The 19,376-nt window shown below is 61.0% G+C and overlaps 8 protein-coding genes and 1 non-coding gene across 10 annotated transcripts; 2 read left to right on the plus strand and 7 right to left on the minus strand.

Moving 5' to 3' along the window:
* Positions 1-415: 415 nt before the first annotated feature.
* JDV02_005126 lies at positions 416-533 on the minus strand. Its single transcript has one exon. It is a non-coding gene; the product is annotated as a tRNA-Ser (tRNA).
* Positions 534-1,047: 514 nt separating this feature from the next.
* JDV02_005127 (3-hydroxybutyryl-CoA dehydrogenase) lies at positions 1,048-2,353 on the minus strand. The gene is made up of 3 exons (XM_047986387.1): positions 2,189-2,353; positions 2,009-2,108; positions 1,048-1,934 (listed from the first exon to the last, which is right to left on the minus strand). Exons 1-3 carry the CDS (start codon positions 2,312-2,314, stop codon positions 1,204-1,206), a joined length of 957 nt encoding a protein of 318 aa, XP_047842369.1. The 5' UTR covers positions 2,315-2,353; the 3' UTR covers positions 1,048-1,203.
* Positions 2,354-2,640: 287 nt separating this feature from the next.
* Positions 2,641-6,523, plus strand: TOF1 (Topoisomerase 1-associated factor 1). Its single transcript, XM_047986388.1, has 3 exons — positions 2,641-2,796; positions 2,859-5,220; positions 5,272-6,523. Exons 1-3 carry the CDS (start codon positions 2,722-2,724, stop codon positions 6,333-6,335), a joined length of 3,501 nt encoding a protein of 1,166 aa, XP_047842370.1. The 5' UTR covers positions 2,641-2,721; the 3' UTR covers positions 6,336-6,523.
* On the minus strand, positions 6,403-9,243 carry JDV02_005129 (uncharacterized protein). Of its 2 annotated transcripts, XM_047986389.1 has the most exons (6): positions 8,585-9,243; positions 8,368-8,516; positions 8,294-8,315; positions 8,176-8,241; positions 7,629-8,116; positions 6,403-7,571 (listed from the first exon to the last, which is right to left on the minus strand). In XM_047986389.1, exons 1-6 carry the CDS (start codon positions 8,818-8,820, stop codon positions 6,586-6,588), a joined length of 1,947 nt encoding a protein of 648 aa, XP_047842371.1. In that variant the 5' UTR covers positions 8,821-9,243; the 3' UTR covers positions 6,403-6,585. The 2 variants fall into 2 exon arrangements, with proteins under 2 accessions (XP_047842371.1, XP_047842372.1); XM_047986390.1 differs by having other exon boundaries at positions 8,176-8,315.
* Positions 9,244-9,788: 545 nt separating this feature from the next.
* AFG3 (AAA ATPase afg3) lies at positions 9,789-13,234 on the minus strand. The gene is made up of 2 exons (XM_047986391.1): positions 11,157-13,234; positions 9,789-11,101 (listed from the first exon to the last, which is right to left on the minus strand). The coding sequence occupies exons 1-2, from the start codon at positions 13,054-13,056 to the stop codon at positions 10,320-10,322; spliced, it is 2,682 nt and encodes an 893-aa protein (XP_047842373.1). The 5' UTR covers positions 13,057-13,234; the 3' UTR covers positions 9,789-10,319.
* A 792-nt stretch (positions 13,235-14,026) lies between these two features.
* On the minus strand, positions 14,027-14,591 carry JDV02_005131 (uncharacterized protein; the record flags this gene model as incomplete). Its single annotated transcript, XM_047986392.1, has 2 exons — positions 14,027-14,179; positions 14,283-14,591. The coding sequence occupies 2 exons, from the start codon at positions 14,589-14,591 to the stop codon at positions 14,027-14,029; spliced, it is 462 nt and encodes a 153-aa protein (XP_047842374.1).
* Positions 14,592-14,630: 39 nt separating this feature from the next.
* JDV02_005132 (uncharacterized protein) lies at positions 14,631-16,765 on the minus strand. Its single transcript, XM_047986393.1, has 2 exons — positions 14,698-16,765; positions 14,631-14,642 (listed from the first exon to the last, which is right to left on the minus strand). Exon 1 carries the CDS (start codon positions 16,693-16,695, stop codon positions 15,643-15,645), a length of 1,053 nt encoding a protein of 350 aa, XP_047842375.1. The 5' UTR covers positions 16,696-16,765; the 3' UTR covers positions 14,631-14,642; positions 14,698-15,642.
* Positions 16,766-16,962: 197 nt separating this feature from the next.
* RPB11 (DNA-directed RNA polymerase II core subunit) lies at positions 16,963-18,412 on the plus strand. Its single transcript, XM_047986394.1, has 5 exons — positions 16,963-17,075; positions 17,148-17,200; positions 17,797-17,855; positions 17,917-18,027; positions 18,093-18,412. The coding sequence occupies exons 2-5, from the start codon at positions 17,184-17,186 to the stop codon at positions 18,290-18,292; spliced, it is 387 nt and encodes a 128-aa protein (XP_047842376.1). The 5' UTR covers positions 16,963-17,075; positions 17,148-17,183; the 3' UTR covers positions 18,293-18,412.
* Positions 18,310-19,274, minus strand: LSM5 (RNA-binding protein lsm5). Its single transcript, XM_047986395.1, has 6 exons — positions 19,102-19,274; positions 18,985-19,041; positions 18,894-18,932; positions 18,815-18,842; positions 18,698-18,761; positions 18,310-18,646 (listed from the first exon to the last, which is right to left on the minus strand). The coding sequence occupies exons 1-6, from the start codon at positions 19,124-19,126 to the stop codon at positions 18,608-18,610; spliced, it is 252 nt and encodes an 83-aa protein (XP_047842377.1). The 5' UTR covers positions 19,127-19,274; the 3' UTR covers positions 18,310-18,607.
* Between the last annotated feature and the right edge of the window lie 102 nt (positions 19,275-19,376).

Genomic DNA, 19,376 nt, shown 5'->3' on the forward strand with positions numbered 1-19,376 from the left:
AAGTTGGCGGACTTCAGCAAAACCACCAATGTTTCAATCACGGCCACGACAACAGTCCCACAGCCTCGCGACTTTCAGTGTACCGGGCCAGCAGGTGAGCATCTCTGATCATGACACCTTTCCAAAAAAAAAAAAAAAAAAAAAAAGTAATTATTGTGAAATACGATTACTCGTCGGCACGTTCTGTGGCGATTGTCTTGCTCTGGGGCCGAGCCCATTTGCCCCATGCGTGATGTTCCACTCACCCACCTCTCTCTCACCAGCCTCACCACGCAGTTGTTCAATGCAGCCAGCAAAAAGGCAGCCCCTCCAGCGTGGAGTAAGTACCAATCCGTTACGTTTTCGGATGCACAAATGAACAAAGAGGACAAACAGAGACAAGCACTGCTACGAGCAAAAAAGAAAAGGAATCACGCGACAGAGACAGGATTCGAACCTGCGAGGCCAAGGCCAAAGGATATCTAATCTGGAAACACGTCGTAAAAACAGTTTCCGCTTCAAGTCCTTCCCGTTAACCACTCCGGCACTCTGCCGTTTTATTTTCGTGATGGTTCCTGGGGTGGGTCCTTATTGCGGTAGATATGCCGCGGGGCGCGGGCCTCTTCGCCTTGGGTGAAAGTAGCAATAGAAGACGAAAAACATTTCCCGTGCAGCGAGCAGCCAGGCGTCTCTTGAGCTGAACGCATGTTGTATTGTTGTAGAGTTAAAAGTGTTGATCGGATTCCGCGGCGCCGAGCCATCTGTCGGGATGGCTGCGTTGCCTCTTCGCCCTGCCCCCGTGAATAGAGTGCGGGTGGCAGGTTTGATGCAGATGCTGGGCGTGGGCTGATGCCATCGCGATGCAGCAGGAGCGTAAACAGCAGGCTGAGCAAAGAGATGCGTCCAGGGCTCTGGTGCGATGCGCCAATTGGGCAGCGTCAGGGCAGTCCTTTATTGGGGCCAGGGCCCAGTAATGGGTGGGATTGCGGGCGGCGCTCGGCGCTGACGCTGCTTTTTTGCGGTGAGCTCGTTGCTGTAAGAACAGGGGCAAGCGTAAGGTAGTTACGAGGCACGCGGATCTTATTAGTCCTCTTACAGCCCGATCCCAAGCTCAATTAACTATGAAGAACCTAGCGGCAGTAACACTTATCAAGTCTCTATGTTACTAACGGGCACTCAGGTGTAATACAGGGCTACGGAATTATACATCCATCTATTCAGCGCTTAATAGTCGTAGAAGCCCTTGCTGGACTTTTTGCCGAGCCAGCCGGCGTCGACCATCTTGCCGAGCAGGACACTGGGGCGATACTTGGAATCGCCCGTCTCCTCATGCAGGACCTTCATGATGGAGAGGCAGGTGTCGAGGCCGATGAAGTCGGCGAGCTGGAGCGGGCCCATGGGGACGTTGGTGCCGTTCTTCATGATGGCGTCGATGGAGTCGCGGTCGCCGACGCCGGTCTCGAGGCAGATGACGGCCTCGTTGATGTAGGGCATGAGAATACGGTTGGCGAGGAAGCCGGGGGAGTCGGCGGAGACGGAGGTGACCTTGCCGAGGCGCTTGCAGAATTCGACGGCGGTGTCGAGCGTCTCCTTGCTGGTCTGGAGGCCGCTGATGATCTCGACGCCCTTTTGGACGGGGACGGGGTTCATGAAGTGGGTGGAGACGACGCGGGACGAGGCCGAGGTGTCGGTGGGGTCGGTGGTGGTGGCGGCGGCGATGCGAGTGATGGAGATGGAGGACGTGTTGGTGGCGAGGATGGCATGCTTGGGGCAGACGTTGGCGAGGTTGCGGAAGATGTCGAACTTGAGCGCGGGGATCTCGGGGACGGCCTCAATGACAAAGTCGATGGCGGCGAGGTCTTCCATCTTGGTGCTCGGCGTGAGCAGGGAGCGCGCCTTGTCGGCCTGTTCCTGCGTGAGGCGCGACTTGGAAACGTCCTTGGCCAGGAGCTTGTCTGGGCGGTGTCAGCGAATCTGTGTGTGTCTCTCTCTGTAGGGACTTGGGGGGGGGTCTGCGATTGCGACGGACCGGCAAAGGCGAGGCCCTTGCTGAGGGCCTTGTCGGATGTGTCAATGAGCGTCACGGGGACCTGCGCCTTTTGCGCAGCGACAAGGGCGATGCCGAGACCCTGAGAAACGGCAAAAAGTCAGCATCATCGTCGTCGTCTTGTCTCTTCACGTGTCATGCATGGAGGGCCGGGCGACGAACCATCTGGCCGGCGCCGATGACGCCCAGGCTCTTGACGTCGGCGGCGAGCTGGCGCGGGGTCGAGCTGAAGGCGCGCACCTGGCGCGTTGCCCCGAGAGCCCGCATGCGAAGAATTGAGCTGGCCATTGTGTGTGCTGGTCGGGGGTTGTCGTGAGGTGCGAGCGGACGGTCGGCAAGCAGCTGCAGCGGCGTCGGTCGGCGATGGGCACCGGGGGAGCTATAAGGGATTGGATGGGTAACCTCGGCCTTTGCGGGGCAGCTTCCAGCGCCGGGCACCCGCTGGAGCCCGCTGTACCGACTACAGCCTCTCGGGCGTTGCCGAGGATCAGCCAGTTGGGATGGAGCCGGTCGGGTGGCTTGGTGGGTGCTGGATTGGGAGCCATGAGCCCCACAAGGCCGGCGCTTTACGCGAGACCACCCAGTTCCGACGCGTCGAGACGCGTAAAAGGACATCTCACTCCACGACCGCAAAGCAACCGCAATCGCAACACGCCGCAGCGGCGCAAAGACACCATCGAGCTGCCGCCATCACCATGGAGCCTCTGGACGGGTCTGCGGACACTGTGCACCCGGAGGTGCGGGCGCACGTCAACTCGCTCGTCTCGGCGGTAAGCTGCCCTCGGTTGGCTGGTGATATGAGATGCCAGGGGCAATGCTAACAAGTGGCCAGCTCGGTGGCATCAGCGCGGACGGCGACGGCCAATACCAGCTCGGCGACGACGCCCTCGAGGTGCTACGGGACATCAAACGATGGATCCGCTTCTACGACGAAAAGACGAACCGCATGGACGTGGCGCGATGCCTCTTCGACGCCAACCTCGTCGAGGGCGACCTGCTCCCCATCCTCGCGCAGTGGCCAGAGAACGCCATGGACAACCGCTTCAAGGCCCGCGTCGCCCTGTCGTGCTTCGAGGTCATGGTCCCGCTGACCTGGCCCATGGACCGCGACAAGGAGCGCATGACGGTCAACCACCACCGACACGTGCCCGTCCTGGAGCTGGCCCAGGTGCAGTACAAGCGCGCCATCATCAACTTTGACGGCGCCCGCATCCTCCACACCGCGGTACGCGCGGCCCTACCCTCCATGGCCATTCCCACAGGCGATCGCACGGCCCGCGACCACGGCATCATCAAGCTCGTGTTGTTCTTCCTCCGCAACATGGCCATGATTGCGCCGCCGCCCAACGTCAAATATGACGGAGACGAGACCCAGATATCGAGATCGGCCACCATCGATGCCTTCTCCTACCAAGACATCTTCCTCTTCCTCCTCACGCTTGCGTCCAACATGGGGGACGAGTTCCGCACCGAGGACACTACCGTCATGGAAATCATATACCACCTCGTCAAGCGCGTCGACCAGCAAAAGCTCTTCATGGACGAGCAACAGCTGAACAAGGCCAAGGCCGGCGAGCTGTCCGCCATGATGAATAAGGAGTCTGCGATGCTCAAGGCATTTAATCGCAAGGGCCCGACGCGCCACAACCGGTTTGGGACCATGGTCTGGGTCCAGCGCGACGACGGCAAGATGTCGTCGCTGTCGGGGCAGGACGCGTTGGCCGACGCCACGACGCGCAATCAAAAGATGGACGGCAACAAGACGTTCAAGCCGCCGCGGCGCGCGAGAAAGGAGAACAAGGACGAGCGCGATCTGGGCCTGCCGCAGAAGCTCAACGCCCGTGCCAACGACCAGCTCCGAGGGTTCGTCCAGGAGTTTCTCGACTCAGGCTTCAACCCGCTGTTTCAGCACGTGCGCAAGACCATCGACCGTGAGGCCCCGCACGTCATGCAGTATCACCGGCGGCAGTTCTTCTACCTGGTGGCCTGGTTTCTGGAAGCCGAGCGCGTGAGACGGGCGTCCAAGAAGGGCGCGGGTGGCGGCGAGAGCGACGTCAGCAGTTTCAACCTGGTGGCCGGTGTGTTGAACCAGGAAATGTTCATCACGCTCAACCGGGCGCTTCACGAGTCGTACGACTACAAGGACTGGCAGGAGCTCGCGGCCGTGATGCGATGCTTCACGCAGATCCTATTGACGGTGCAGGAAATGTCGGCGTGCGGCAACGACGACGACGAGGAAATCGCCGAGAACGTGCTGAGCCGCTTGTTCTACGAAGAGTCGACACACGACGCCATCGCCAACATCATACGCGGCTACAAGGACCAGGGCTTTGACTACCTCGATGCGGCCACGGAGCTCGTGCACAACTACTTGCGCATCCTCGAGGCGTACTCGAAGCAAAATGTGGACATGCAGGTGCGGTCGCGCAAGCGCACACGGCGCAAGAAGCAAGACGCTCAAACGGCCGGGGGAGACGGCGACGACAACCCCGAGGACAACGAAGACGAGTCGGCAGACGACGAGCAAAATGCCGAGCGCACGTCCAAGGAGCGCAAGTTTGACTTTCACAGATTCGCTGCCCGGTTCACTCCGCAGGGCGTGGTCGACACGTTCATGACGTTTACCAAGTACTATCGGGACCTGAGCGAGGCGCAGCTGAAGCGCGCGCATCGATACTTTTACCGCCTCGCGTTCAAGCAGGACATGAGCGTCATGCTGTTCCGGGTGGACATCATCCATCTGCTGTACAACATGATCAAGGGCCCTGAGCCGCTCGACAAGTCGTCCGGCTCGTTCAAGGACTGGGAGGAGCTCGTGAAACAAATTCTGCGCAAGTGCTTCAAGAAGATTGAAGAGCGGCCGGAGCTGGTGGTGGAGATGCTCTTCAGCAAGCTGCAGGGCACCGCCTTCTTCCTCGAGTACGGGTACGAGCGACAGACGACGGCCAGCAAGGCCAAAGCGCGGCCGGCGACGGAGCTGGAGTTTCGACACACCGAGGAGCGCGACCGACAGGTGGCGATCGTGGTGGGCGCGATGCTGGACAGGAACGAAAACGACCACATCAACTGGGTGAAGCGCGTGCTGGCGGATGCAGAGAACGAGCGACGGTCCTGGCAGGCTCTGCCGTCGGTTGAGGACCCCTTCGAAGAAGAGCCGGTGGGGGAGGTAGAGCCCAAGAAGCCCCCCATGATAAGTGAGTCTTTCTGTGTCCGCCCCTGCCGTCGATGTCTCGCTAAGTGCATAGCTGTACGTCCCGACGACCAAACCCACCGGACAGCCATGTTCAAGAATTCGTACCTACGCCTGCTCATGACGGTATGCGGCTTTCAACGGCTCGGCCCCGTCTCGGAAGAAACGGTCGACTCTGTATGGATCATCCCCGACGACGTCGTTGCGGACCACCTGAAGGACTCGCTGCATTTTATAAACCAGGCCGAGTTCAGCCCGCCGACGTTTGAGGACGGCGTCCTCGCCGAGCACCAGCTGCGGCGCAAGACGGTGCCGCGCAAAAAGGCCGCCTTTGACGACGATGACGGCGACGACGACGCCATGCTCGACGACGAGCTGCTCTTCCCCGCCGGCGGGCCGACGGCACACCGAGCCATTGACGCGCCCAAAAAGGCCAAGAAGACGCACCGTCGACGCCGCGCGGGCAGCGCAGAGCAGTCTCCAGACGAGGCGGAGCTGGACGAAAAGGCGCGCCGCCGCCGCGAAAAGGAGCTCGAGAAGGCGCGTCGCATCAAGTCGGCGCTATACGTGCGCGAGGGCGACGACGAGTTCGACTCGGACGAGGACGAGGCCTTTTTCGCGCGCGAGCGCGCCATTGCCGAGCGCGCGAAGAAGGCGGCCGCGTCGGCGACGGGAGAGCTGCCCGGCGGCGGCGTGGCGACGGCGGCCCGCAAGAAGCGCAAGTCGGAGGCGCTGCTCGCCGTCAGCGACGACGACGACGACGATGACGATGACGATGACGATGACGATGACGACGACCACGACGACGACGACTTGCGGTTCGCAAAGCAGGTGGTGTCTAGCCAGGAGGAGCCCGCGGAGAGCGATACGGATGACACGCCCGTGGACGTTAGCGAGGGCGAGGGTCGCAAGAGGAGGCGGCTGAGCGACGAGGAGGAGCGCGAGGCAGACGGCGACGTGGACATGGAGGAGGTGGAGGAGGCAGCGACAAAGCAGCCCGACGACGGTGCCGCCCGTGAAGAGCCCGACGGCGATGGCGACGATGCGCCGCCGGTGGTGGTGACGAGGCGGCCGCGGGTCAGGGGCGGCTTCGTCGTGGACAGCGACGATGACGAGTAAATGACATTGGGTTCGGCGTTGGGGCAGCACTGCTACGGGCACCATGTACGGCAGGCATCATAAGCGTGCCATGGATACATGTATTACTTCTGGGGTCTAAGCGCCGCACGTTATATGTCGCTTATCCAGGGCGTTTCTAATTTGCAAGATCAAAGAGGCCGCGGCCTCTGGGTATACTATATCGCCCGCTCATGTGAAAAATGTCCAGATGTGTCCAGTTCTTCCCAAGCCCCGAGATACTGCGTGCGTGCTAGAGAGGCGCTGGTCCCTGAGTGTGCGATGAGCTCCCCCTGCATGCGCCGGCGGCCCGGCGGCCGACGCTTCTGCGCCGCGTCGCCGTGCTCTGGCCGCTCTGGGCGTGTCCCATCTCGGTGAGGTCCTCCTGGCTCTTGCGCGGGCCGCCCGGGCCAGCAAAGACGCTATCGCGGTGGCGGGTGTCGCGCGAGAGGGGCTCCGACGGGGAGGGCATGCGGGTCGACACGGCGGTGTCGTCGCCGCTGGCCGTGTCGCCGCCGCTGCCGCTGCCGCCCCAGGCGCCGCCGATGCCTTCCATGGTAAAGTCAGAGGCGGTGGGGGCGTCGAGCGCGGCGAGCTCCTCTGGGCGGAAGATGCGTGGGAGGAGCAGCGTGCGGACGGGGATGAGGGCGAGGATGAAGACGGGGAAGCCGACGGCGGCAATGGTCTGGGTGATGGCAAAAGTGGCGCCGAAGCCGATGAGCTCAATGGCCACGAAGAGCCAGACGGCGGCACGGCGCTTGATGGCGCGGATCGGATGCGACGGCGGGGTGAGGGCCGTATCGCGTGAGAGAAAGACGAGCTTGGCGGTGATGCCGTTGGCCTCGAGGGCCTGAAAACCCATGATGAAGAAGAGGCCGGCGAGGACGCCGTGGGGGATGAGGTGGAGGACGACGAGGAGGGGACCCGTCATGGTGCCGAGGGTAAGGAGGCCCTGGGCGAGGTTGGACACGCGCTGCTCGACGACATGAGTGGCTTCAAAGGCGTAGGCCGTCGCTGAGCGATCCTTGACCTTGTCATCGTCCTCCTCGTCGGCGCGGACGGCCTTGGTCACGCAGAGCGATTCGGTGTGGAAGGGTGCCTGGGGGATGAGGCCGTTGGGGAACGGTAGGCCGAGGATACCTGCCACGCCGGTGGTCAGGCCGAGCAGGAATAGGTCCCAGTGGAAACCGGCGGGTTTGCGCAGGGGAAACTCGCTGCCCTGAGCGATGAGGGAGGAGACTGGCCGGTATTAGCGCCTTGTCCAAGGGGGGGGGAAAAGGCAAGTAGGAGCCATACCGTTGTGATCAAACCAAAAGAGAATGGTAAGCAGAATGGCAAAGGGCAGGGCGGTGAAGATGTCGCTGACGCTGAGATCCCAGAAGCGGACGAGCCAGGATCTGCCACTCGTGGGCTCAAAGGCGATGCCGGTGGGCAGGCGCTCGAGGGGCACGCTGTCCATCCTGCCGATGTGGACGAAGCCGGTGAAGAAGATGAGGGTGAGCGGCGTGCCGTAGTCTTTGAGGAAGACGCGGACTGGGTGACGAAACAGGCTGCTGGTGCCGAGCTGGCCGCAGACGTAGGCGACCATGAAGACGAGGAGGGCGGCGACGAGGGAGAGATAGAATGGGGCCGCGCCGCCGAGTGGAGTGAGGACCTGGATGCCTTTTTGCAGGTAAATGAAGGCGACGTAGAAGCCAAAGATGTCGCAGGGGAAGCGGGTAACCCAGCGCAGCCAGTTGCACGAGTTGGTGATGGCAAGGATCCAATGGAGGATAAGTGACCATCTGAAACGTCAGCACGCGGTTTTATTTTCGCGGCGAATCCGGTAGAGGAGGAGACTTACATGCCGATCCAGGCCATGAAGCAAATGTAGTCGACCCCCGAGTCCTTCATTATGTCGTAGACGGTGCTGCACAGGTCAGTCTGGGTTACCGTTGGAAACAAGGACAAGCGGAACGGACTAGTTGAAGACGGTAATGGGGCCTGATGGGGTCAGCACCTAGTCATGGAGGGAGAGTCTAAAGATGGGGCGAACCTGTGACGCCCACAATGACGAGCGGTTGGGCAGCAAAGAGGGAAAAGACGACGGAGCCGAGGACAGAGGCCAGCAGGACTTCGTTGACACCGTAGTTGGAGCCCGTCTTCTGGAACATGTCGAGCGAAAAGGCGAGCGCAGGCAGGATGCTGGACGCTTGTTAGAAGAAGCGAGCAAGGGGCGGGAGATTTGGGATTTGGACAAGGCAACGACGTACTTTGCAAAGTACATGTAGACGGTGGCCGGGACGACACGATAGTCCCACGCATCGAGCCAGTCGCTGGCATAGTAGGGCGCGCGGCGGCGCAGGTCACTGACCATGCCGCGGAAGGGGTGAATCGCCCACCAGGCCTCAGGCTTCTTGGTCCGTGGCGGCGCAATACCGGCCGAGGAGCCCGTCGCCGCGGCCGTGGTCGGCAGGACGGGCTCGTCGGTGCGCTTGTCGGTGGCCATGGTTCCGCGCGCTTGTGCTGGATACCCAAGTGCGTCGATTGCTGCACCTGTCGCTGACCGCTGATGAGAGAGGCCAACCCAACGGCGGCGAGCTACGACGAGGTCGACGAGGAGCGTCGTCGGTGCGGAAGACGTGCGGTAGCAGCAGCGTTGCAACCCCGATAAGACATGTCTGCCCTTTTCACACCCGGCGCGCAAAAACCCAAAGCATCCAATCGAGGGATGCAGATGCCGACGACAAGGTCAAGGTCAACAAAAGACGCTGCAGCCGGGACGAAGCGGCGACGCCATTCCAACGTGGCGGACGCCTCACTTATACCGGACAGGGAGCGAGCCGTCCCCCTTGGGGCCGGAGCCACAGTCCGCCGCCACCAGCGCCGACATCCATTCCGTCAGCCAGTCGAAACAAAAAAGTTAAGGGCGGGACCGCTTGATGGATTGATTGCTTGCTGGCTGCGCCGTTGGGGGGAGTGGAGGGTTCAAGAGAGCCTTGTTGTTCGCTTGGCGCCGTGCCATGTGGAGCTGCTGGACCATGAGCCTGCGTCATGACCACTGGCGCCGACTCGAGAGTCGAGACTCGTGGATGCAGATGTTGTCGTCGTCGTCGTCGTCGTCCATTGCTGCTGCGATATACATGTCGGGTTTCACTTTATGAGGAGCTGGCAAGAATCGACAATGACCAGACCCTCTGCTTGATTGTTTGTTTCTTTGTAGTTTGTACTGCCCCGAGCTTCATTCACGTTTTCCCACCGCCCAACTCCCCAACAAGCAGCGGGTACGACCCTCCCGTTCACCGGTGCGTGCCGGAACTTTCTTGTCCAATCACGTCGCCCCGTCAAGTTCGTCGTGCCTCCAGACGTCACTTTCTTCACGTTGCGTCAACGACGACGCCGCCGTCGCTCACTGTGTGTGATGAATCCCAACTCCTATTGAGCGTCCAGGTTCCCAGCGTCGGCCGGCCTCGACTTCCCTACAGTCGCATGCCCGAGGATGCGCGGCCGGCAATGTGTCGCGATGCGTGTTGCCGCCACTCAGCCGCTCCATGTCGTGCCTGGATACACTGCGTCGTCGTGGCAGCGCTGCAACCGCACCCGGTAAAGCGTCACCAACAGACACCTCTTTCGTTCGCAAAGGCTTCGCCAAGTGCCGTCGTATATGACTCAAGCCAACGCCGTCTGCCGTAGTATGGACAAAGTCTACAATTCTAGCCTAAAGTACAAGTTACACGGCACTCCTCCCAGGAGCCGTGCCATCGCGGGTCCGCATCCCGCCGTGGAGTAGAGATATCATGCCGTCGCGACACCGGTTTCGTCGGCGACGCGCCAATCTCCTCGCGCGCTCAGGTTCCCGGCAGCAAGCCGCGAGCGCGCGAGAGGGCTCCATGCCGCCCCGGCTGGATCCCGGCTTGCTGGCTGGTGACTCGCCTGGCCCGCGTGCTGCCTGCTGCCTTGCGCTCCAAGTCGTCCCAGATCGCCCAACCTCACCACCTCACATCATCCTCACCTGGCCCGAAAGGCCGGCGCGGGCGTCGGCGGCTCCTTGGGCGTGTCCGTCTCCTCCGAGGGAAACGGCGGTGGCGCGCTCTCCTCCTTGCCTCCACCAAAGAACTTTTCAAAGTCCTCGTTGTCGTCAAACGGCCGCTTACCCAGGATCCGCACCATGTCGTCGCGCACCAGCACCTCCTTCTTGAGCAGCTCTTCCGCAATCAGCCCCACCTCGTGCTTCTTCTCCGTCAGCAGATCGCGGCACTTCTGGTACGCCTCCTCGACGATCCGGTGCACCTCCTGGTCAATCTGCTGCGCCGTAGCCTCCGCGAATGGCTTCTGCATGCGGTTCGGGTCCTGCTCAAAGTGCACCGGCCCGACCTTGTCCGACATGCCCCACTGCGTCACCATGTTGCGAGCCATTTGCGATACCTTTTTGAAGTCGTCGCTCGCGCCCGTAGTCACCGTCGGAAAGTGGAGCTCTTCGGACACGCGCCCGCCCATCGTCATGGCCATGCGGTCCATGAGCTGGTTCGTGTTCATCAGGTACGCGTCCTGCGGCAGGTACTGCGCGTAGCCCAGCGCCCCCTGCCCGCGCGGGATGATGGACACCTTGAGCAGCGGGTCGGCGTGCCGCAGGAACCAGCCGCAGATGGCGTGTCCCGCTTCGTGGTACGCCACCGTCTTCTTCTCCTCCGGCTTGAGCACCAGGGACTTGCGCTCCAGGCCGCCAATCACGCGCTCAATGGCGCGCTCAAAGTGCTCCATCTTGACGTCCTCGGCATTGCCTCGGGCGGCTGTCCTTCTGTTAGCATGCGAATCCGCCTGCACGGTGGGGCAAGGTAAACGTACCGATGAGGGCCGCCTCGTTGACCACGTTGGCAATGTCGGCGCCCGAGAAGCCAGGCGTGAGGGTGGCCAACCGGCCCACCAGGTGCTCCTGGTCCTCCTTGGTGACAATCTTCTTGAGATAGACCTTGAAAATCTCCTTGCGCCCGTTCATCGTCGGCCGGTCAATGTAAATGTGCCTGTCGAACCGCCCGGGTCGCATCAGCGCCTTGTCGAGAATGTCGGCGCGGTTGGTGCCGGCCAGCACGACGACCTGCTCCCTCGTGTTGAAGCCGTCCATCTCCGTCAGGATCTGGTTGAGGGTCGCCTCGCGCTCGTCGTTGCCGCCGAACCCTCGGCCGCTGTCCATGCGCGCACGGCCGATGGCGTCGATCTCGTCGATGAAGATGATGCACGGCGCGTTCTTGCGGCCCTCGGCAAAGAGGTCGCGCACACGGGATGGACCGACACCCACAAACATTTCCACAAACTCGGAGCCGCTGACGCTGAAAAAGGGCACGCCCGACTCGCCGGCCGTGGCTTTGGCGAGGAGCGTCTTGCCCGTACCGGGGGGGCCCGCGAGGATGGCGCCGCGAGGAATCTTGGCACCCAGCTTCTCGAACTTCTCAGGCTGCTTCAGGAAGCTTACAAACTCCATAATCTCCGTCTTAGCCTCCTCCAGGCCGGCGACGTCGGCGAACTTGACCTTGACGGCGCTCTCGGCGTTGAACTTCTTAGCCTTGCTCTTGCCAAAGTTGAACATGCCGCCGGCGCCGCCGGCGCGCCCACTCATGGAGCGCTGGGTCCAGAGAATCAGGCCGATGAACAGCAGCGTCGGACCAAACGCCAGAAGGACGTTGCCCATGGTGCTGCCGCCGGCCTCGTAGCTGACGGGGATCCGTTCCGACTGAGGAATGCCGAGCTGGTCCTGTGCCTCCTCGAGCTTCTTCTCAAAGGACTCGACGGAGCCGATGGAGAAGACGTAAGTCCTCCGACCGCCGTTCTCCGTCGTGGCCTGGGAGGCGTCGGGGTGCAACTCGACGCGCACCTGGGAGCCGTTAATGACGACGAGCTTCTGCACGAGGCCCTTGTCGAGGAACGCCCTCCTCATCTCCTGCCAGGTAATCTCCTTTTCTGAGAACGGCCGACTGAGCGACTCGAAGGCCCATAAGGTGACTCCAAGCACGAGGCCGGTCTGAAGGGCGTCCATCCACGTGTTCCTCTCCTTTTTCGGCGGCCCTTGTCCCGGGCCAGTGGTGTGCGACCTGTGTTCGTCTCGCTTGTCACGCGCCTGGCCGTCGTCTTGGCCCTTGGGTTGCTCGTCCTTTTGGTGATGCATGTTTGGGTCGTTTTTATCGAACATGCGGTTACCCTTTTGCTGTTGTTCCACCTCCCATTCCGCCAACCGCTCCGCCATCATGAAGACGGACCGCATCAGCCTTCCCTTGTCCAGAATCGACAGGTTACCCGGGCCCTGCCGCATCTTCTTAAGCAGGTCACGAATTTCGCCCGGCGCGCCGGTCTGCTCGAGGCCCTTGAGTATGTCCGTCATCGTCTGCTTCTGGCCCTCGGGCAGGAGATTCTTGAAGCCCTCCAGCTGCGCAATCTCCTCCTTTGTCAGGTGTACCCAGCCCGCGGGCAGGGGTGCCGGGGGCGCTTTCGGCGCCTCGGATTTGCCTTGCTCATCGGTGGGCTTGTTCTCGGAGTCTTTTTTGTCAGTCGGCTCGTTCGACTTGGGGTCCTCGTCCGGCTGTGGCGGCTTCGAGGAAAAGTGTCTCGGCCGGGGCCCGTACGGGGTCGCATTGGTGCGCAGCGCGAATGACCGAGTCGCAAGCGGCGCTCCCAGACTCCTCTGCACAGCCGAGTGCTGGGAGAGACGCGCGAGCCGCGCGAGCTGGCTCGATTGCCGAAGAAATCTCGACATGGTGGTTGACGGGCTTGTCGCGGATGCGGAACCACCGGAGCAGGTGAGGGCGTGGAGGAAAAGGGGCCGCGCTATGTCATGAGCAGCGCAGGCGGCGCTCGAGGGCTCGGTATGCGGCGGCTGGGATAAAAGAGCATCCAACCGTCGTGGACGGTGCGTTGGGATGCGAAGGATGTCGATGACAGCACGAGAGGAAGCTTCTGGCGAGGAACCCACCTTTCCGTTCTGCATGGGTCGAAATTAGCGGGCGGTCACGTGTTGGAGTACATTGTGCGACAGTGGGGGCCACCGGGACGAAGGTCTCAGGCATCTGCGCCGCGCAACAACCAACCTACCTCCACTAAAAACGCCGCGAACGGCCGCAACGCCGACCCCGTATGAGGCAGCATGGGATGCCGCCTGTCACGCCTTGGGCATGTTGCGCGCGAATTTCGGTTCATGTTTACCGTGAGGCTTCTATGCCACGCGATGACAAGGCCACCATGTCGTCGGGTGACGGCCCTGACGAGTCACTCGTAGTATCAATCCCGACTCGGGACGACGTTCCTGAACCCGAGACCTTGCATCGGAACCGCATGAAGGCAAGTCCGCCAGCATAGCTCGGACAGCATGCTGCTCAGTCGTGTGGTTACTAGAGCAGTGCGCTGCTCATGTATTCCTTAATCGCGGGGTCCTAGGCTGTATACAAGCCCCCTGAGAGGAAGGGGCAGCAGTCTTCCACGGCTTTTCGGATCTCACCAGCTGCGACTGCTTCCTGACCAGGCCCCGTGAAGGTCATTGGACTACGTAGGCTTCCACCTGCTTCCTATAACCATCTTCTGTCCTCAAAGTGCCTCGAAGCATCCCTTGCCTCGCCCTTCTTATCCATACCGTAAGCGCACCCCACCTCTCACTGGCTTGATACCATGCAGACAAGAGCCCATACAACTGTTTCTTGGCCGTGCTTCCACTCAAAAAAAGCTCATGCATCTCAGCACCAGTCTTGACGCACAATTGTGTTCCAATTGCCCGCCTCAAAGTTCTGTCCCGAGACATGGCTCGCGCGCGCCGCGCAATTATTGACAATGTGCTGCGCGCTATCCGCAACCCAGTTCCAACTATCCAAAGTCTTGGCCACTGTGTTCTGCAAAGAACCATCAGCACGCGAACAGTGAGCACAACGCCCCCCTCTGCACGAAGAAGGATTCCGTGAGTTGCAACGCGAAGGGGGATTCATCTTGACTTACATCGTTGCACCACCATATGGCGGAGTTGTGGGAACAGCTCACGCGGCCACAGTTCCCCGGACCTGGCCCGTTGCGCGGAGCCGCCGGTGCGGTACGCAGGTAATTGATGCCCTCCTGTATGCGGCCCTTGTTTGCGAGCGGCCAGTTGCCGCACCTGACATCGCTGCGCTTCTGGTTCAGCCCTCTCGGCGCCGGTTTGTGCCGGAGGGAAAAGCCGGGGTTGAGACGAAGAGCCTCGGCGTATACCTCCTGGATGGTGCCGTTCAGGACCTGGAACTTGCCGCACGACACCTCAACATCCCAATACATTGGCTCGATGCCAAAACCCGACACGGGTGGCTTCACTCCGCCCGCCGCAGCCTATGATACGTGGTTAGTGTGGTGATTATAGGTACGGGCCTCTCACCACGCATACATGTTGCGCCATGAGTACAGTGGCGATGATCAATGTGAACCACGTGCACATAATGTCGAATTACGGTAGGTGGCAGTTTATGACAGAATCTGACTTGTACTCGGCTTTCGCTTGTGGTTGTAGTATGTAGTTCATTTGGGAGTGGTGGCAGTGTGATTACAGCCTCATTCGGACTTTATATAACAAGTACGAAGTAATTCGTGATAAGTGGCTTCTGTCAGTGTCTCCGCCAACCAGGGTCATTGAGGTTTTACGGTTATTTCTTGACGCGGTGTAACCAGTCTAGCCATCGTGGGATGCTGGTTAGGTTTGGCCAGGTGTCTTGCATATTCACGAGCCGTATCAACGTCTAAGACGCAAGACTTTGATTGACAAGCAGACATACGAATATCTTGGCGACGGGGCAGTCCCTAACCCAGTCTCCTGATTTGGCCTCTCCCGAGTCCTTTGCCGTGTGCGGATCGGGCTATAAGCGACACTGCTCAAGAGCACATATCTAGTCAGGCCATCCTAGCTTTGTACGGACATGCTGAGCCCTTCGTGGCGGGGGTTGCCAGCCCAAACATGGAGGCTCGCGCGCTGGTGAATGCATGCATGACGGCCAAGTGGGCGCGGAATGGCGTCTTTCCCAAAGTATAACGCTTGCTAACAGGTCTCGTCGCGGCGGACTTGTCAGGTGGCATAGGGTCCAGTTGTGCACGCCAATGGAGTTCTTTTGCTGGGCATGTCATTGGGCAGGCGTTGATAAGCCGTATGCCCGATGACTCCGCTGAGTCGGGGTCAATGGTATGCTTTCGGAATCCAGCCCGAGAAGTGTAATAGCAGTCCTATCAGGATGGCGTAGGAGCAGGATTTGCCTATCGTTGATCTTGGCACCTTGGAGAGAGCTCTCGTTGCCTCAACTGATTGGCGGGTTGCAAGGCCAGGTGCTCGGGCAAACACAACTCACTGTCTCATTCCCTTGACGAAGATACAGCGAATGTGGCCGGCTCCTTTGACTGGTACGCTCCACGGCTGGCCCGAGCCGAGGACGTCGAGCGTCTGGGTGCCTGCATCGTCAGCGCCATCGGGCCAGTCCCGCCAGACCTCGACGACCAATCCACGCACCAACGGATGTTCTGCCATATGGGCGAGAATCCTCCGCGCCTGCGCTTCATCGCCGAGCTCGAGCAGCATCGCCTTTGGCCGCAAGACCGAGGCCACGTCCAGGAGCCGGGCGTAGAAGACGTCCTGGCGCTCCCAGCCGTCCGGCACCGCGATGCCTTGCCCGGGAACGAGGGCAAGCTTGGGCTCGTACTTTCGCACGGAATACCCCAGCTGCCCGTGGCCGTAGTCCCATACGCGCTGGGATACGTAGGGCGGATTCGAGACGATGACGTCCCAGCGCGTCGCTGCCAGCGCTTCAATGTCGGCGTCGTCAAACACGTCTGTGCGTGAGATGCTCAGCCTCTGCTGCTCGTTAACACTCAGGTTGCCCTGCTGCTCGTTGTGGTGGACATTGTCGTTCGCGAGGCGGAGAGCGGCGGCGGCGATGTCGACGCCAAGCACGTCGAGGCGCGCGGCCCAGCGCTGGAGCGAGGCAAAGAGGAGCAGCGGGATGCATCCCGTGCCGGTGCAAAAGTCGATGATGCTCAGCCCGCGCGCGGGGGTCAGCCCAGGGACCTGGCCCCTTTTGATCGAGTCTACGAGGTGGCACGTGTAGGCCTCCGTTTCGGGCCGCGGGATGAGCACGCCGGGCCTGCACTTGATGTCAAGGTGGCCGAACGGCTGCGACCCAAGGATGTACTGCAGGGGCACGCCGCGGCCACGCGACTGGCAGAGCTCCCGGACGCGGCTGCTGCTGCAGCGAGCGGGCGCCGTCGTCTCCCGGACGTGCTGCTCGATCCAGCGCAGCTCGTTGCGCGCCGAGGGCATGTCCCTGCACGCGGGCAGCAAGGCTGCGAGGTCATGGGACTGCTGCTTGGCCTGGCGGAGGAGCCATGGCGGGAGTCGTGGCATCAGCCCGGGCGGCCGCGCCGCAAGATGGCGTTGATGAGATGACGAGCAGATCGGGCGCGGGTGAGTTTATACTGGTTGAGTGAGTGAGCAACGCCAACAACAACCGCTAAATATGACACGGGGCGCTGGTCGAGAGTCAAAACCCAGAGAGCGGGTGGGTATTTACCCGACAATTAACCCTCGCGACAGTGAGCGCCACACACTGATCCCTGCGACGACGACGACCCAAATGGACCCGCGACTCTGACGGGCGTCACTCACGTCCCTCCCATCACCGCACCAGCGTCCCATCTGTCCGACACCGGGCAGCGTTGCTCTTTTTTGGATCGCGGCTCTCATTAAAGCGAGCCCCTTTCGCCACTGTCCAGAGTACTGTGTTTGTTCGTAAGATTTCGTCCAGTCCTGCGGCAGCCCCCGCGCCACTGCTCTCGCGCTGACCCATGAAAATCCAGTCCTTGCTGTAATTCCTCGTTGGATACGCCGCCAAGATGAACGCCCCGGATCGGTGAGTTTTGTTTTCGTTGCCTCTTTGTTTGCTGCGCCCTGGGTGGCCTTTGTTTTGATGATGCGAACCGTCGCGTCGTGCCGAGATCGCTGCACCTTGGAGGCATCTCGCTGGCCATGCCTTGATACAACGCGCCGCGATGCTCCTGCACCCACTCGTGCGCCTTGCGGACGCCGTCAGCGGCCCGCGTCTCACTAGGACTCCATGGCCATGGCACGGCCGTCAGGGATCTTTTCGCGCCGTTTCTGGTCGTCTTTCGCCCTATGGTGTCGAGCCCACGGCGCAGAGCAAGAGCGCACCCGGGTGGTTGCCCGATTTGTGCAGGCGCCCCCCTTTCGGGAACTGCGCTGTGAGCAGTGAGCGCGCAGCGAGTGCCGCACCGCATGCCTTATGTCCAAGGCCGCCTGGATAGCTCGCGCCCTCCTTCTGCCGTGATCAACCTCTCCCTCCGCGGTTCCAACCATCTCCCGCGCCCTCGTCCCGCCGTCGTCGTCGTCATGGCTGGCTGCAATTCCAGACACTTCAACCTCCAGGACACGCCGTACTTTGCTAGGTCTGTTCGCCCCTTGTGATGCAACTTGCTAACTTGCTGTTAGTTTCGAGCTCTTCTTGCTCAGCGAGGGCGAGAAGAAGATTGAGGAGAAGGTGTACTCTGGTGAGCAATCTGCGCAGCGCTCTCCTGCATCAATGCGACCTGGCCCTGACGCAATTCACAGGCATGTCAAACACGTCCGACTTTATCCTGAACAAGGAGGACCACACTCTGGGCAACCTGCTCTCGGAGCACCTGAAGCTGCACCCCAATGTCTACATGGCTGGTTATAAGCGTGCGTTTGCCCCTCCGTTCTGAATGCCTCGTCTCGTACCTCGTTTCACTGCTGACCATTACCAGTCGGCCACCCCAACGTACCACAGCTGTTCATTCGGCTGCAGACCGACGGCACCAAGACGCCGCGCGAGGTCTTTTGCGCCGTATGCGAGAAGCTCATCAACCAGCTCGAGTCGCTGCACCAAGAGTTTACGCGCGAGTGGGAGCTGCGCCGCATCACAAACGTCGGCGAGCAGGGCAACATGCAAACAAACGGCCACTGAGCGGACGGACACCAGGGTAAAAAGGCGATTGGCGTTGGGATACCACCATTTATACTAAGCTTGCATTGTGTCACAATAGGGATCAAAAGGTAGACTCCATGACGAGACGTGTTTCTTGACGGTTACCTGCGTGATTGCAGTTCTCTCGCCGCAGCGCTTCTGCCGGGGCAACGAGTCCCCCCCGCTACAGGCGGCCTTTCAAGTTCAGTGCTCCCCGCGCACTCAGTGATGCTGTGCCTAGCGTAGCGTTCGCTGCAGTCATCCACTCGAGGGCGGTCCATGTTGTAGCCATTTTTCGTAGGCCGACTCACGTTCTCACGCGGCTGCCTCGGGCCCCTCGCCTCCAGGGATCAACTGCGCGGGTTAGTCTACGCATCGCGAGGCCGAGCTTAAGGGGCAACCAACCATGCAAATATTGTTTCCGTTCAACAGAATCTTCGGCAGCGAAGTGTGGTTGCCGCTGTAGTCACTGCAACCCGTCAGTCAGGACGCCATCCAGGAGACCTCATGGGTGGCGCCTACAATTCCGTCACATCCTCCAAGACCATGTCTGCACGCGATCAGCAAGACATCCCATTAGCTAGGGTGCGTCGCAACTCACTGACGTAGTCGTCGAAGCCGACGAGCGTCCCGCTAAACTCTGCGTCGAGGTCAGTCCAAGCCCCTTGGCTGCGGCGAAATCTGCTTCGCACCCTTGTCGCCCTTCATAATGACCCATATCCGTGAGCCGACACACTTGTCGATAAGCTCTAGACAACCAGGTCAGCAAAAACGTTCGTTCATTAATGCGCAAACGGGGCAGAGCGGACCGAGGGGGAGCAGCTGGGAGGCCATGACGGGTTGCAGTTCGCGATGGCTGCGCTGGGGCCGGGAAGGGAGACCGTGTCTTGATGACACAGCAGAGGCGTTAGTTTGGCGGGTTGAGGCTGTGCGGAGAGTCACTGTCGCTGTCGTTGTCGATGTTGAGATGTCTTCATCGGCGTGAGGTAAACTGAGATCCGGCCAGCGCCAGGGTTCCGCAGGCGCTGTAGTGGGGGACCTCGCAGCGGGTTTAGTGCCGCCACACGGCTCCACGTGCGCACGC

Source organism: Purpureocillium takamizusanense, chromosome 4 (genome assembly GCF_022605165.1).
Source record: "Purpureocillium takamizusanense chromosome 4, complete sequence".
In the NCBI taxonomy this organism is placed as follows: Eukaryota; Fungi; Ascomycota; class Sordariomycetes; order Hypocreales; family Ophiocordycipitaceae; genus Purpureocillium; species Purpureocillium takamizusanense.

Excerpts from the sequence above, each read along its gene's own strand:
- JDV02_005127 (XM_047986387.1), bottom strand. The coding sequence starts at position 2,314 with ATGGCCAGCTCAATTCTTCGCATGCGGGCTCTCGGGGCAACGCGCCAG. Across the intron at positions 2,109-2,188 it reads TCATCGGCGCCGGCCAGATG|GGTCTCGGCATCGCCCTTGT; the intron begins GTTCGTCGCCCG and ends GCCGTTTCTCAG. Across the intron at positions 1,935-2,008 it reads CAAGGGCCTCGCCTTTGCCG|ACAAGCTCCTGGCCAAGGAC; the intron begins GTCCGTCGCAAT and ends GACACCGCCCAG.
- TOF1 (XM_047986388.1), top strand. The coding sequence starts at position 2,722 with ATGGAGCCTCTGGACGGGTCTGCGGACACTGTGCACCCGGAGGTGCGG. Across the intron at positions 2,797-2,858 it reads TCAACTCGCTCGTCTCGGCG|CTCGGTGGCATCAGCGCGGA; the intron begins GTAAGCTGCCCT and ends ACAAGTGGCCAG. Across the intron at positions 5,221-5,271 it reads CAAGAAGCCCCCCATGATAA|CTGTACGTCCCGACGACCAA; the intron begins GTGAGTCTTTCT and ends CTAAGTGCATAG.
- JDV02_005129 (XM_047986389.1), bottom strand. The coding sequence starts at position 8,820 with ATGGCCACCGACAAGCGCACCGACGAGCCCGTCCTGCCGACCACGGCC. Across the intron at positions 8,242-8,293 it reads CCCATTACCGTCTTCAACTA|CACCGTCTACGACATAATGA; the intron begins GTCCGTTCCGCT and ends TGACCTGTGCAG. Across the intron at positions 8,117-8,175 it reads TTCATGGCCTGGATCGGCAT|ATGGTCACTTATCCTCCATT; the intron begins GTAAGTCTCCTC and ends CTGACGTTTCAG.
- AFG3 (XM_047986391.1), bottom strand. The coding sequence starts at position 13,056 with ATGTCGAGATTTCTTCGGCAATCGAGCCAGCTCGCGCGGCTCGCGCGT. Across the intron at positions 11,102-11,156 it reads CAACGAGGCGGCCCTCATCG|CCGCCCGAGGCAATGCCGAG; the intron begins GTACGTTTACCT and ends ACAGAAGGACAG.
- JDV02_005132 (XM_047986393.1), bottom strand. The coding sequence starts at position 16,695 with ATGCCACGACTCCCGCCATGGCTCCTCCGCCAGGCCAAGCAGCAGTCC.
- RPB11 (XM_047986394.1), top strand. Across the intron at positions 17,856-17,916 it reads TGAGGAGAAGGTGTACTCTG|GCATGTCAAACACGTCCGAC; the intron begins GTGAGCAATCTG and ends CGCAATTCACAG. Across the intron at positions 18,028-18,092 it reads CTACATGGCTGGTTATAAGC|TCGGCCACCCCAACGTACCA; the intron begins GTGCGTTTGCCC and ends GACCATTACCAG.
- LSM5 (XM_047986395.1), bottom strand. The coding sequence starts at position 19,126 with ATGGCCTCCCAGCTGCTCCCCCTCG. Across the intron at positions 18,933-18,984 it reads CATTATGAAGGGCGACAAGG|AGTTTAGCGGGACGCTCGTC; the intron begins GTGCGAAGCAGA and ends ACCTCGACGCAG. Across the intron at positions 18,843-18,893 it reads CGGCTTCGACGACTACGTCA|ACATGGTCTTGGAGGATGTG; the intron begins GTGAGTTGCGAC and ends GATCGCGTGCAG.